We start from the raw sequence: 15,970 nt of genomic DNA, 5'->3' as shown, positions 1-15,970 counted from the left end.
CTTCAAATGTAACATATTTGCAAGTGAAAGATAGTCAGCTTTCTTCTGCCTTATCACTTGCTATAGATGAGTCTTGCAACATAAAAGACACGGCACAAGTTGCCCTTTTTGTCAGGTATGTGTCTTATCAAGATCCAAAAGAACTTATAAGATTGCTACCACTCTCGGGACAAAATAGAGGGTAAGATATAGCGAATGCCGTGCAAAAATGCCTAGAAGACAATAAGGTAGATTTAAATAAAATCGTTTCAGTAGCAACTGATGGAGCCAGAAGTATGACAGGAAAAAATAAAGGGACAACAACGATTCTTCAGAGCAAAATAAACCACGAAATGGTTACATTTCACTGCATAATACACTAAGATTGTTAACAGTATCTTTCAAAAGCACTGTACCATCGTCAGTTTAAAGAATTCTTAAACGAAATGAAGACTTAGTATTCGACCTCCTTCTTCACAATAAAGTGCGATGGCTTTCCAAATGAAAGGTGTTGAAACATTCTGCTTTGTGCTTGAATGAAATAAATACATTTATAAATGAAAAAGGCATTCACCCTGAATTAGAGAACGACAAATGGTTGCAAAAATTTTACTCTATGGTAGATGTCACAGCGAAATTAAATGAGCTGAATCTAAAATTGCAAGGAAAGGGAAACCCAGCCTGTGTTTTAGAAAAAGAATAGGTTTGTTTTGGAAAAAAAAAAAAAAAAATTCTTTTTGCAGAAGATATTCAGAGTGGTAAATTACTTCATTTTCAATTTCTAAAGCACTCTCGACAAAACCAGTGCAATTTTGACACGAATTACTTCAGCACAGTTATAAAAAAAATTAAAGATGAATTTGCTGACAGATTTGAGAAAATCGAAAACAACAAAACCCCTCTAGCATTCATAGTAAATCCTCTCAACACAAATAGTAACGAAATCCACATTGAGCCATTTGTAATTGATGCTGAATCTCTAGAAATGCAATTGATCGATTTAAAAAGTAAAGCTTTGTGGAGTGGAAAATTTACAGAGTTGAAAAGCAAGTTGGAAGAGTTGGAGGTCCAGAAATGAATTTCAACTGGCAAACTTTCTAAAGCCATGCAAAGCCAACGCTCCCATTGAATTTCTTTGCTCAAATATACGTTATTGTATGCAAAGCCATCGCTCCCTTTGAATTTGTTTCCTGAATTTTTTTTTTTTTATTGAAGTACAAATTAGTGTTGTAAGTAAATGTTTAATTGTTTTCATTTTTTACTTAAATAATAAGTAATTATCATAAATGCCATATATATATATTATCTAATTTGTTGTGAAAAACACTATTTATATATGAATAAATAGATTAGTTTTTGTTTATCAAAAAACTTTATTTATGCGAGTACTATTTATTGTTGGTAAGAAAAAATTTGGTGGCTCTTTAAAAATTTTGAAATTTTGTAAATTGTAATTTTTGACTCTTCTGACTCTAAGGTTGCCGACCCCTGGTCTAGGGCAACAAACTGGTATGTTAAATTTTTTTTAAATGTAAATTGGCTTTGAATAAATAAAATACAATAGAATATATGTTACAAAATTTTATCAACTTTGTACTATTAAATTTTTTTTATCAGTAAATAGATAAGTTCACTTACCTTCTAAATAGGGCTGCCCTGAACTGCCTTCTTTCCTTCTTGTCGGTATCCGTCTCTATGATGAACTTCGATTCACTGCGCAACACAGCTATAAACTTTTTAAGAAATTTTAATTCGTATGAAAGATATCTACAAAATATTTACAAGTTATAATGATTACAAGCATAATTTATACGGAGACGGTCTATCGTTATACATCTGTTAGACGCGTCAGCCTTTCAACTGATTACTTTTAGTCTCTTTCGCCAGAGGGCATTCGTGGAAGTAAAGTTCTAGTAAGCAAATGCGACACTCCCACCTTGAGGTCCAGTATCAGCAGAGGATGGACCTCAACTGACCTGTAGTTCAAGTCTTTTGAGATTTCGTCATACGTCGAGTTCTGTACCTCACTAGCATATCCGACTCAGGTGTAAAGTTGAGTTCAAGAGGTATGAGGTTCTTAGTAGGTCTTATAATCTCCCCTTGTGCAGTTTTCAGTTTCACTAATCTAATGTGTCCGTCGTGGGATGGAAAAATTTCCACGATTCTAGCTAAGGGCCAGTTTATCCTTTTTTCGTTGTTGGACACAATTACAAGATCACCAACTTTCACAGAAGATGGTTCGTGGATGAATTTTGAGCTTTGTTTTAGTTGCCCTAAATATTCTGGTCGAAATCTTTTTCATAAATCTTTTCTCAATTTGGCTCTGTAAAGGTATCTTTTATTGATGGATTTAGAATCCAAAAGATCTAATTCAGGAACTCCAGTCTCTGGAATTTCTGTTAGAAACATTGCTGGGGTGAGAGCTCTTAAATCCTTTACATCTTCTGACAAATACGTGAGAGGACGGTTGTTCATAATGCTCTCGCAGTCACAAATGATTGTCAACAATTCTTCGTAGTTCAGAGAAGATTTTCCTAGTACCTTTCGAAGAATTCTCTTTAGTACTCCAATTAATCTTTCCCACCACCCTCCCCACCATGGCGAGGAAGGGGGAATAAATTTCCATTCAATTTTCTTAACTGTTGCATTTTCTAAGATAGAATTCCAATCTATGGTCTTAAACAAATTATTTGATCCAACAAAATTGGTTCCATTGTCGGAGTATACAGTGACAGGTCTACCCCTTCGAGCGATGAATCGCCTGAACGCGTGCAAGAAACTTTCGGTTGATAGAGATGAGACTAGCTCTAAGTGAACTGCTCTATATATTGCGCAAGTAAAAATGACGATCCATGTTTTTTTGACTTCCTTTTAAAATTAAGGGACCCGTCAGATCAACACCAATAATCTCAAGAATTAAAGCATCTCTTATTCTGTCTTCAGGTAGTGGCGCTTGAGGAATCTTATATGAATCAGAGTCGAACCTTCGACATCGTACACAGGTTTGGATAACCTTGCGTACGGTCTTCCTACTCTTTATGATCCAATATTTTTCACGCAAAGCGCACATAACGAATTGTACTCCAGCGTGACTTAGCCTTTCATGTTCAGATTTGATCAGTTTTAATACTAATGGATGTTCTGAGGGAAGTAAAACTGGGTAACGAAAGTCAGCATCATCGTCTCTCTGAAAGATACGTGTTTTCACTTTTATAAGGCCATTGGAGTCCATGATAGGTTCTAGAGCACGTGTTCTTTTATCTTTCAATTCTTCGAAAGATTCTCGTTGGATGAGTCAGAAAACCACTGTTTCAGCTCCTTTTAGTTCTTCGACTGAAATTCTCCCATGAGTTCTTTCAGATGGTGGTGTTTAGCATTTTTAATGAATCTAAAGATCCAAGATACGACCTTTATGATCTTTTCGAATTTTGAAATATTGTCAAAAAGTTTAAATTTATCTGTATTTGTGTTATTGCTGGCTGAAACCACAGTTCGTTTTCTCTCTCCATTTACTATATCGAAGTCAGGATGTTCTCCATCTGCAATAGGCCACTCTTCTGGAGGTCGATAAATCCAATCTGGTCCTTTCCACCATTCGGATTTCTTCAATTCTTTTACAGAGCAACCGCGTGATGGCAAATCCGAAGGATTAAACTTTCCGGGAATGTGATGCCAGTTATCTGGGTTACTCAATTTTCGAATCTCATTTACTCGATTGGCTACAAAAGTGGACCAATTCTCTTTCTGTTTTATCCAAAAGAGAGCATTTGTGGAATCCGTCCAGTAAAAAACTGGAACCTCTTTTAATTTCAAGTCTTCTCTTATTGCATGAGAGAGCCTGGCTCCAATAGTGCAAGCAAGTATCTCTAGTCGAGGTATGGTGAGTGCTTTTAGCGGAGCAACTCTTGCTTTAGATTGTATCAATTGACAAGTGACTCCACTCTCACCGCTGTGTCTAAGAAAAATGCAGGTCGCATACGCGTCCTTGCTTGCGTCCGAAAATACATGCAGAGTGGTACTTTCGTCTATTTTGGGAAGCAATCTAGAAATTTTGATGTCTTTCAAATATTTTAACTGAGATGACCATGTGAAAAATTTCCTTGCTAGATCTTTCGGCAGATTAGTATCCCAGTTAATTTTCTGTTTCCAGCACTCTTGCAGAATCAATTTAGGCATGAGAGTAACTGGACTAGTAAACCCAATTGGGTCAAAGATTTTACTCAATTCGGAAAGAACAGATCTTTTGCTCAATACAGGGTTTTCTTCATATTTTACGTGACAAGACAAAGTATCGTCAAACAAGTCCCATTTCAATCCCAATACTGACACAACATCTTCATAATCTTTATCAGAAAGGTTTAGAATTGAAGTTTCATTTTTAAGTCTATTATGTTTCCAACCTCTAAGGTCAAATTTTGCAGTAGCCATGATTTCTCTAGATCCTTTGATAAATGAGTTTAATTCTTCAATTGATTTCACGCTCGCTACGCATTTATCCACATACATGGCTTTCTTTAGCTTTGAAGCTATTTCCTGATGTTGTTTTGGTACATTTTCCAAATGGTAGTTAATCGTGGCAACGAGTAAAAAGGGGCTGGCGTTTACGCAGAATACAACCCTTCGGTGCCTATATATAGTCAGTATTTCAGGCTGTCCTTTCTCCCACCATAGGAAGTGGAGAAAATCTCGATCCGCTGGATTCACACCTATCTGAAGAAATGCTCTTTTTATATCCGAAATTACTCCATACTTCCCCTCTCGAAATTTTATGAAAATTTTGGGGATCAATTCAAGATAATTAGGACCCTTTTCCAAGCAGTCGTTCAGAGACATCGAATTTTTCTCCTTTGCAGATGCGTCGAACACTGGTCGAATTTTGGTAGTCGAATTTTCCCGAAACACGGGTCTATGTGGCAGATAATGCCCTTTGATCTTTTCTGCCTCCGAAATATCGATAGATTCAATTATTCCCTCTTCTACCCAATCCTTTAAAACAGTTTCGTAGGCTTCTAAGGAATTCTTAGTCTGAAGGGTTTTCACGCAAGACTTCAGACGCTTTTCTGCAAGGATTCTATTATCTGGCAACTCAGGATGAATTTGAAGCCATGGAAGTGACACCTGATATCTTCCAGCGTCATCTCTTTCTAAAGTACGGATAAAATAATTTTCTGTAGCCTTTTCTATTTCTTGTTTTGTTTGCGAAAGAGCTGGTTCAGTTATTCCGATAGAATCAACAGACCACAAGTCACAAATTTTTCTGTCACTAATGTGTAGTGATAAAAGAATTTCATTAAAATTCTTTCCCTTTACCTTCGTTCTCCCTAATATAGTCCAACCAAGGTGTGTATTCATCGCTACTAAACTCTCCGTTACGTGTTTTATTTCCCCTGTAAAGAGTTTTCCGGCATAATCTGCTCCTACAAGTATGTGTATTTCGTTAGGGTGTTTTTCAAATAAACAAGAATTCTCATTAGTTACATCACTGGGAAAATTTTGTAACCTCTAAGTTTCATTATGCAGTCCCTATCCTCCAATTTTGGAATATGTGAGCATATGGTTTTTTGGCTCAAAACTTCCATTTCGCATGTGAATCCTGTTTCTGGATTATTTAACTTAATCAGATACTTGTTGTGATTTTCCCTTTCTTCTTGAGTCTTCTTTCTTCTTGGAGTTCTTCATCCTAAAAGCCCATGAGTCACACTTTCCTGACCTAAAGATTTTAGTTTTAATTTCTCCGCAAGAAAGGTGCTGATATATGATCTGCTACTTCCGGTATCCAGAATTATTTGCATAAAATTGCTTTCACCATCTCCGTGAACATTGACAATTAAAGTTTGCAAGATTACACTTTCATAGGATGAATTATTCGTTAAGGCCTTATTTTCAATTTGTTCTTCCTTAATTTCTCCGTTTTCGTTTTTAAAACACATTATAGTGGCATGTCGTTGTTTACATAATTCACACCTTATTCTACAAGTGCAATTAAAACTAAGATGCCATGGGTGTAAACAGCCATAACATATTATTTTCGCTTTGCATTTCTCCCTTTTTTTCTCAGTAGACCATAAAGATGCTTGTTTACACGTTATAGACTCCTGATCAGAAGAGTCGCAGAAAACACATGGTGTTTGTCCCCCCCCCCCCGCAAACTTGCGTTCGTCAACTCCGAAGCTGTGTGTTTCGCAATAGGTCTGGTTTCACTCAGTTTGTATGCTTTTGCGGCGCCGCCTTCGGCTGGACCGTCTGGAATGTACGTTCCTGCGCAACTAACTGTTCAGAAAGAAATTCCACTAGGTGATTCAAATCGTAATTTGATTTCCAAACTGTTTTATTATATTCCAAAACCAAATCTGCCTTCAATGTTTTAAGCAAAATAGGCATTAATAAAGCTCCATATGTTTCTGAGGTCATATTTAATGATTCAAGACATCGAATATGTTTCTGTATATAATTGAATAACTTACGGAAATTTTGAATGTCATTAGAATCCTTTAGAGTTATTTTCAGTAATTTATCTATATGGGCGTTGATCAGTACATCTTTATTTCCAAATCTTTCTGTGAGGAGTTTAACTGAAGTTTCGTAATTTTCTTCGGTTAAATCGAAACCGTCAATGGTGTTAAAAGCAGTACCTCCCAAAAAGGATTTCAAATAATTAAATTTGCTTATAGCGTCAAGCGTTTTATTTTGGTGTATGGCTGATGAAAAAGTGTTCCAAAATGTCAGCCATTCACAGCTCTCGCCATAAAACCTCAGAATCGTAAGTTTAGGAAGCTTCACATTATGACTTTCAATTTTAACGTTTTCTATAATACTTTCACTTAACTGTTCAGTGCTTCGTAACACACTAAATTTTTGTTGTTTTATATTAATTTCTTTCAATTTTTTGTTAGCCTTGTATTTAAATGTAGTTATTCTTTCACGATATTCGTCAACACCTTTTAATTCCTGGTCAAGATAATTTATGTCTATTAGTTTTTCTATATCGGCATCTATTTGTTTTAACTCGTTCGATTTTTCATTTAAGAGTTCTAAGGAAATTTCTAGTTCCTCTGCATTCACTTCTGTTTTTGGTAATTCAGTTTCGATTCGGCCAATTAATTTTGTAACGGCAGCCCTTATGTGGCCGCGTTTCCTTTTCAATGTATCGATGAATTCCGTCATTATTTAATATTCAATAATTCAACAACTATCAGCAATCACTAATTATTTATGCTTATGTATCATCTATATAACTGATATCAATTTAGACAGTTTCAATAGTCAGGAAAACAGCAGTTACTGGCAGTCCCTGTTCGGGCGCCATGTTAAAAAATTTTATCAACTTTGTACTATTAAAATTTTTTGATCAGTAAATAGATAAGTTCACTTACCTTCTAAATAGGGCTGCCCTGAACTGCCTTCTTTCCTTCTTGTCGGTATCCGTCTCTATGATGAACTTCGATTCACTGCGCAACACAGCTATAAACTTTTTGAGAAATTTTAATTCATATGAAAGATATCTACAAAATATTTACAAGTTATAATGATTACAAGCATAATTTATACGGAGACGGTCTATCGTTATACATCTGTTAGACGCGTCAGCCGTTCAACTGATTACTTTTAGTCTCTTTCGCCAGAGGGCATTCGTGGAAGTAAAGTTCTAGTAAGCAAACGCGATAATATATATTTGTATTTATTTCACTGCATGCATGAAATGTATTTAAATTTCTGAAATGAATTCAAAAGAAACCTTTATTCAAGCAGAAAAGAATTCATCCAGACTAGCTCATTGTTTTTGTAATGAGCATGTGGATCATTTCAATAAACATTTATGAAATGGTCTTCATTAGTGGAGCAATTCAAATAACTTAACAGCTTATTCATTGTCTAAATAAGTGACAATTAGCTAATCTAATTAAACAGTCACTTACAATCTAATTGAATAGTTAATCTAATTAAATAGTCACTTAAAATTACAGTTTGATTTTTATTATGGATTCACCAAACGTGAAATATCTTATGAACTGGTTCTGTGAAACTTGTGCAGATCAGCTGAATCTGACCAGCCGTAATGATTTGACCTGACCTTTTATAGAATATAAAGAGCAGTTTACAGCATTTCTGAAATAAGCCATGGCAATGCAATATGCAGAGTGCGTTTCTAACCCTTTCTGGGAAAAGCTTCAATTTTATTCACTTATTCATTATCCATTTGTTCAAATATATTCAGTTTCATTTCGATTGTAAATCATAAAGTTAAGATTTGTCTTGTATAAAATTTAAAAATTTGTAAGAAGCTTTGTCTCTTTACAGTTCTTAGATGTCTGACATTTACAATGATTTTATTGCTTTACTTCTTCATACTGCAGTAGCTTTAAGCTTTTTTTTTTTTTTTTTTTTTTTTTCCCTCAGGTCTCTTTTTCTTGAAGTAGTTACTGTTTTCTTCAATAAACGTTCATCATACTGTTCTGATGCTAGCTCATGTATATCTCAAGCACATTTTTCATTATCCTTTTTACTTTTACAGGTTCCCTTGAAATGCACACAGCTTTTCTGTAACAAAGCCACTTTGAAAGCACTTGAAGTCCAAATCAATATGTTGAAATGTTATGCATTACTTTTAACATTGTTTTGAAATATATAGTTTAAACAGACTAAATTAATTTTAAGTATAAACTTATTTAAATTCAAACATCTGTAAAATTAATTTTTCAAAATCTGCTATGTCATAATAAATACTGAAAAATTAATTTTAAATTCTAAAATATATGCAAATTTTTTTAATGTTTTGTCACGGTTTAAAGAAATATAAAATCATCTGAAATTTGAGAATTAATTTTATCATTATAAATTAATAGATATTCTTAGGTATTGATATTTTCTCTTCTGATAGACTTGGCGGAACTTGGACTGAGTTTATCTTGCATAGTACAGTTGAATGTTATAATATGCTCATTATTTAATTTTTTTGTAATATTTCGCAGATAATTTTTACTGAAATATTTTTCCCCTTTTAAATCAGGTTTTGGATTAGTGTGTCACAGAGTTATCAAAGCTATTTGTGAAGTACTTGGTATAAAAGACTTATATGCAAAAGTTGAAGGTGCAGTGAAAAATTCTCAGTGTTTGACTAAAGCATTCTTTATTGGACTTATGACACAGGTCAGTTTGGCTAAGTAGTTCCTCATTTTAGTTAATTATTTATTTAGTTATTTCTTGTTTTCCAAATATTCTTGAATCTTTCAATCTTATTTTTAGTTAGTGTTAGTCCATATATCATTGTGCAAATGTGGGATCAGTGTAGAGGTGTCAAACAGGTGGCCCACGGGCTGCATGCACACTTCGAAGTAATTTTATGCTGCTCAGAAAGACATTTCAGTTATAGTGTTGCGAAGATTTCCAGAATTTTACCTGAAGTTTGATACTAATTTTTGCACTAGGAATAATTGCTTTGCTTGGGAATACATTTATGTGCAAACAGTGGTTCTTCACAGAAGGAAATTAGTAAGAAAAGAACATGATTGACTCATGAGCATCCACAATCCATGATGAAGGTGTTTCCTTGAAATTCCTCTCCAAGGCTCAAACTTTATTGAAATTGAAACATTACCAGTTATCAAACTATAGTAAGAAATAAAGAAGTCATGATTATTTACATGCAAATATATGCATTTTCATTTATGTTTCAAAGAAAAATTTAATAAATAAGAAAAAGAAATTAGGTTATTATTATTTATTCTTAAGTGTTTTCCCACTCGGCAAAATTTCTCTGAAAGCTTCTAAACTCTTCTGACCTCTCTGAAAAGTTTTTGTCTGTCTTAAATGTTATATCTTAAATACTGTAAATGATTTAATGTGTGCCTTTTTTTTTTTTTTTTCAATGTTTCTTGACTAGCAAATTGCTTAATATCTTTAATTCATGGAATTTTGTTCATGAGATCTGCTATTCTGATTGCTTTAATAAATGTTTTGTGTACAGGAACTTTTATTTATATTTTGCAATTTCCACAGTTGTAAATGTATGTTCTGTTAAATATTTTTTTCTCCTTTATATAGAAAAGCTATAAGCAGATTGCTGATGAGAAAGGCTTACATGTTGTGGAATTCAAAAAGGAGCAGGACGATTTTCCTGTAGTTGTGGCATCACCTGAAAGATGCCGTACTGAAGAAGAAATTGAGCCCACTGAACAGCTTGACTTTAAACTCCATTTACATAATGGTAAAGTTGTGGCTGAGCGCAAAAAATATCAACCTTTTTACATAAACTTTCCTAGCTATATAAAAGAAATGAAAGATCGAGAAAAGTTACGTAATCAGCGTGCTGTACAAATTTATCAGTGTGCAAAGCATGGTGCCTTGAAAAGCTTTTTACATATAAGAGAAGAAGAAAAATTGAAACAGCAATTGAAGAATACTGTTGAAGAAACAGAGTGAAGTATTAAATCACAGTGAAATAGTTTTCCAAAGTTTATATTACTAACTATTGTGTTGTATGCATGTAGATTATAGTCTTCAAAAATAAAGAATTTTGCCTCTTCACAATTATTTTTTATTTATTAATAAAAAAGGTTTTTAAACATTTAAGTATAGTGAAAACAATTATTACATTATCTCGAATGGATCTGATAATTCAAAATTTTGTGTTAATTTATGTACTTTTTTAGGCAACCTCTACTCTCATTATTTTAGTGGCATATTTTTATGCTGTGTAAATTTTGAGTTTGTTTATTGTCACTTTTTAAAAATCTTTATCACTGATTTTTTTTTTGTTTTTGTTTGTTTACAAAAAAAATGTAGATTTTTATTTGATTAAAAATCATTTAATTAAAAATTGACATTAATCTGTGTGAACATGCTTGAGTAACTGAGACATATTTTACTGCACATTTTTCTCATTGCAGCAGACATTTTGTTTAACTACCTTTAGTATATGGATTTCAGAGTTCAGTTTTCAAGTTTTAACATTGATAATGTCTCACGTATATAAAAGTATTTGTGCATAATAAAAATTTTATTAACATAGAAATAACATATGTAGAGCAAGCAGTTGGTTTAAACATTATAAAATGATGGCTTTAGAGGTACTGCCCATGTATTACAGTTGCACATAAATATGATAAAAAAAATTTAAGATTCTAGGTTCAGAAATCTCAAGTTCTTAAAATTTATGGAACTAAATCTTGTCTTTTTTCAAGATCCTTTCTTCACCAACACATTTTATTTTCACTAATGCTTTTAAAAATCTCTGAAGCACTTCTGGAGTTTTTTTCTCAGTTCAGAGGTAACTGTATTTTATATTTCTGCTGTGTTCAAAAATTGATTTTTTTCATGAAAGAAGGATGGCAATGTAGTAGTAACAGTAGATGGTAACAGTAGCTCATTAATATAGGCATACTTTATAAAAGTAAGTTGTGTTCCTGCACAGAAAGCAAGTAGAAATTTCAAGGTCATGTTAATAAGTGTGTGGAAGAACAAATGGTCCTGTTTTGGCATGAAATTCAGAAAACATTAGTATTGTATTGTAACAGTACTCGTATCTTAAATAGATCCAAAGCTCCAGCCTCACCGATAATGAACAACAGAGATGGTGCATGATTTCTAAATAGAGTAACTGAAATTGTTGATAATATTCCTATTAAAAGGATTTCAAGATGCACAACATCTTTAATGTCTTAAAACATCTTTAATGTCATAAACATCTTTGCTGTGATCTTGATGAAATTTCTGCTTACAGAGAAGAACTTAGCAACTGATGTAACTGATGTCTGATTGCTTTCCATTTCAGACAAGAAACACTGCCTTTCATCTATTTTTGTGATTTTACTGAGAAACTGAACAGTGACTATGAGAATAGCACTCACAACATAATCAATCTAAAGTTCAGACCACGTAAAAATCGAATCATGCAGATTTTTCATGATAGATAGTTCGTTTTTTTGTTAATGGTGTATTCTTCAAGAGACTTGCTTTTAGTGTATAAAAGAATACTTCTGGCATCATCTTGCCTGTATTGTGATTTTGCAGAATTTTTGCTTGCATGAAGAAATGAGCATCTTCTGTATGACTGATGCCCATGAGAAAACATTTCAAAGCATCACTTTGCTGCCATTTTGATAGATTTTATGTGTGCTTAGAACTTCCCAACTTCGTACTAGCTAATATTATTTGCTTAATACTTCAAGTCTGAAATATCTTTTTTATCTCTTCTTGTGATTTTGCTAAAAAGCTGAGAATCGTTTTCAGCAGCAATTTCAAGATCACTTGATATTTTGCATTTATAGAGCTAGTTTACCTTTTTTCGTTATGCTTGTCACAATCAATTGGTAGACATTCTATGTCAGTTTCCAATTTAGTACATGATTCATTGCTGGCTCATGCAACTGCAGCAGCTTAAAATGATTTGTCTGTCCATATAAGGGATTTACCACTACATTCAACATTTTTGACATTTTCCTTGGGTTCATGGAAATATTAATGACAGTTGAAGAATTTCAAATTATTGTTATATATTGCCAAGAATGTTGTGCCTGCCAGATGGGATAGTGGTTAATGATGCTGACTGCCATACTGAGGGGCCCAGGTTCAAGTCCTGGAGAAAGCATGGATGTTCGTAAGTGTGTAAGTCTGTGTGGCAAGGGGGCACTCATAATGCATAGTGAGTTGAAACCCTCTTGCGAAGTTAGTGGTAGATCCTAGAACCAGCCCTTGGACTGGTATCCCTCAGAATACTATACTGGGGCAAAAAGACATCAGTATGCTAGATGCAGCAATACCTGAATTGCCTGTTAAATCACTTGATACTGTTACCTGAATACTGTTAAATCACATGATATAGAGGTGTTGGCCTAGCTTCTACCTGTACCTGTCAAAAATGTTGTTATATAGATTCCCTTGTATGTTTTGTAGATTTTGTATAGATGTTTATGTAAATTAGCACAGAAATTAATTTTCACAATTGCTCAACAAATTCCATTGTTCATATACTGCTGAGCCACAAAATAATTGATTGATCTGCCTGTATGCATCTTTGTGGACGTTTTAAAGGAAAATGCTTCATATTTATATTACACATGAGAGAAAAGAAAAACCGTGTAGTCTGTAACTGTCAGGAATAATGCTTAGGAAACTGCAAGTTTTTGTGACATGAGTCATTGATTAACCTTGTACTGGGAGAAGATGTGATTGCATGAAGGTATTATTACTCTGTGTTAAAGGATTAGGATCGAACTCAGTCAAATAATGGCTGTAGATCTGCTGCATATATACATTCTGTTATTTGGAAATAGCAGTATTTATATGTTACATGAGGTACAGCTATAACTGGCATATATCTTCTTAATAGAAGTAAGTAGTATATGTATAGAAACAGTGCTACTAAATTCAGTACTATTAACAATTTTAAATTAAAGTCTATTTGTAAAGTGTGATGATGCATATAACAGAAGTATCTAAAGAGAGATAAATTCTATTACTTTGCTAGAAACTTTAAAATCATCTCTAAATTCGTAGTATTGATATTTTCTCATTCTCCTTCTACTAACATCTTCAACTTTCTTTATTGTATTTTGTCAACAAAGGCTTGTAAAATATAATTTAGCAAAAATTTTTTTGGAGGGTGAGGTTGCCGAATTTGTGAGCAATTAATTTTTCTCTATCATGCACAATTTTTTGCAATGCATTCATTAAACAAACAATGGTTAAATCACATGAATGATGCTGTCAGGTCTCTTACTATTGCTGAGGCACAACTCAGTTGGAGTAAATACCTAAATTCGCTCTATATAGATGATAACTCCATTTGGAGATCTATTTCCAAGCACAAGAAATGCAGCACCTTTAAGTTCTTCAAATGACTCATAACACAGACTGAGTAAGCAGAATTTTTAGTTCAGCATCTGGGATGTCATTTTAGCACAAACAATATGCATGACACAGCAACAGACCACTTAGTTTCTGATTTTCTTTCAAATTACAGTACAAATCCGCACACAAACAATGTCATTCCGCCCTTCTGTCTTAAGTTACATTAACTATGTGAGGACCATAATGCCCAGACGGCCTTTTATTCAAATGACCACAACCCCCTGAAACGGCCAAATTTCTGATGTTTTCTTCTTTACCTAAGGTATGCAGTAGCAGGTGTAGTTTCCCCAAATGCATTTTATCAGTTTATTGCAGACAGCTTGTCCTGAAAGAATTTTTTTGTGGTTTGTTATCTTTATTTGTTATAAGTAAAAAGAATGTCATTTGAAATCTTCGCTCTTCTTTGTGTGTTAATGGATGGGGAGGAGAGAAAATTGCTGTGACTCTCGAAAACCATTTAGGGCAGTTAGGTATTTTAACATACAGGTTGGCGAATGCTTTTGTTTTCAAAGAGTTAAGAAACTTAAAGGCAGAAAGAGTCCAGAAATTGATCTTATCTCTAACAGAATAATGGCAATACTTTCCTGGAGCATGGAAGATGGCTACAATAATTCTAGTTCTTAAACCTGATAAACCAGCCATAGTTCCAGAATCATATTATCCAATAAATCTTCTACCACTCCATTACTAAAATCATGGAAGCAGTTATACTCATCAAAGTCAATGATTATTTGGATGCAAATTATATTATTATATCATATGAATTTGGAATGTAGAAGAACTTCCCACCAATTACAGACACCAACTAATTTTCACAATTACAATTATTATATTGAAATGATTTTGTAGGGTATGCAAGCCAGTTATGCCGAGGCCTTTTTCTTCATGTGGTCAAGACTTTTGATCGTGTCTGAACGGATGTATTCATCTACAAAATAAACAGTCTGGGCTTCATGGATTGCTTTACAAACATAATTATATCTTACTTGACAGGTAGACACTTTGTCATTCACATCTTCAGGTATGTATTCCACCTGCCGCTCTACTTTAACCGGTGTATCACAAGTATCCCTACTAGGACCCAGTCTATTTAATATTTAGGTGAACAGCATTCCCCGCACACCAACACCACATTTGTTGATGACACAGTGATCCTTCCTCAAAGTGCACTTTAGTCCAATATTTACAAAATCACATACAGCCATTGGAGACCCTGTTAAAGATTGGAAAATGTAAATCAAGATCAGCAAAATGGTGGCTATCTTATTCACAAAAGAAAAAGGAAGTTAATAAAGGATCTCAAATTTTATGGAGCTACTTTCTCCTGGGCTAAACAAGTCCCTTACCTTGGGGTGATCCTCACAAATTCTCTCTCATGGATCCCACACATTACATCTCTTATCCAGGAATTCTGACTCATAAAGCTAGATTAACTGCTCAAAATAGCATTTAATCTATTGATAATGAGTTATTTATTTATAAATCCATTCTTTGTCGCATGCAATGTTATGATTGTCCAGTCTGTTCTTATTCTTTTAAAATCAACTCAAACTCCTGCAAATAGTGTACTGAGGCAAATTACAATTCCATCTGGTGTATTTGTAACAAAAGGATATATGAAGAAGTAAAATTATTCAGCTGAGGACTTATTATCATCTAGCTAAACGCATTCACGAAAGCCAGAGATGAATCAACAATTCTGAAATAAAAATCTTCAGCTACAATTTTTAATAATTCAAATAATATAAAAAGGCCCAATGGTCAACTTAAATACACAAATAATTGGGTAAAATATTTATATATATGTTTTATCATGTTATTATTGTGTACTCTTCTGAGATTATATATATTCAGCATCATTTGGATTTGTACTTTATTATTACTAGTCACCAGAATTGGGGTAGGGCTTAAAGCCTAGGAACCCAAGTGTCCAAGGCCACTTCGATCAATCTCTTGTTCAGTCATTGAATTCCATTGGCATTTTCAAATTAAACTACGTATGTCAAGAAATCTTGTATCTACCTCAGGTGTTCATACCAGGAATAGGGTATCAGGACTGGTGTTCATACCAACAATAGGAATTGCCCCTCAGGGGCTCACTTTTGTGAGTACGGGTGTGGCAATCCCAAGGTACCCTAGCCCT

At 33.8% G+C, this 15,970-nt stretch overlaps 1 protein-coding gene and 1 long non-coding RNA gene across 2 annotated transcripts in view; one reads left to right on the top strand and one right to left on the bottom strand.

Annotated features, from left to right (window-relative positions):
• Positions 1 to 10,506, top strand: part of LOC118194816 (small ribosomal subunit protein uS5m-like) — a 98,738-nt gene extending 88,232 nt beyond the window's left edge. Inside the window, exons 10-11 of the mRNA XM_085817670.1 lie at positions 8,987 to 9,126; positions 10,021 to 10,506. Of these exons, the coding sequence (XP_085673796.1) occupies positions 8,987 to 9,126; positions 10,021 to 10,398 (518 nt within the window). The 3' untranslated portion in view covers positions 10,399 to 10,506. The remainder of the gene's footprint in view (positions 1 to 8,986; positions 9,127 to 10,020) is intronic.
• A 450-nt stretch (positions 10,507 to 10,956) lies between these two features.
• LOC146997412 (uncharacterized) overlaps positions 10,957 to 15,970 on the bottom strand; it is a 47,307-nt gene continuing 42,293 nt past the window's right edge. The window contains exon 2 of the long non-coding RNA XR_015041415.1: positions 10,957 to 15,040. This is a non-coding gene — a long non-coding RNA (uncharacterized LOC146997412). The remainder of the gene's footprint in view (positions 15,041 to 15,970) is intronic.

Source organism: Stegodyphus dumicola, chromosome 5 (genome assembly GCF_044657685.1).
Source record: "Stegodyphus dumicola isolate Sdum_Otavi_A_Nest chromosome 5, ASM4465768v1".
Taxonomy (NCBI): Eukaryota; Metazoa; Arthropoda; class Arachnida; order Araneae; family Eresidae; genus Stegodyphus; species Stegodyphus dumicola.
Note: the sequence above shows the minus strand (reverse complement) of the source record. Positions and strands in the feature narration are given on the sequence as shown.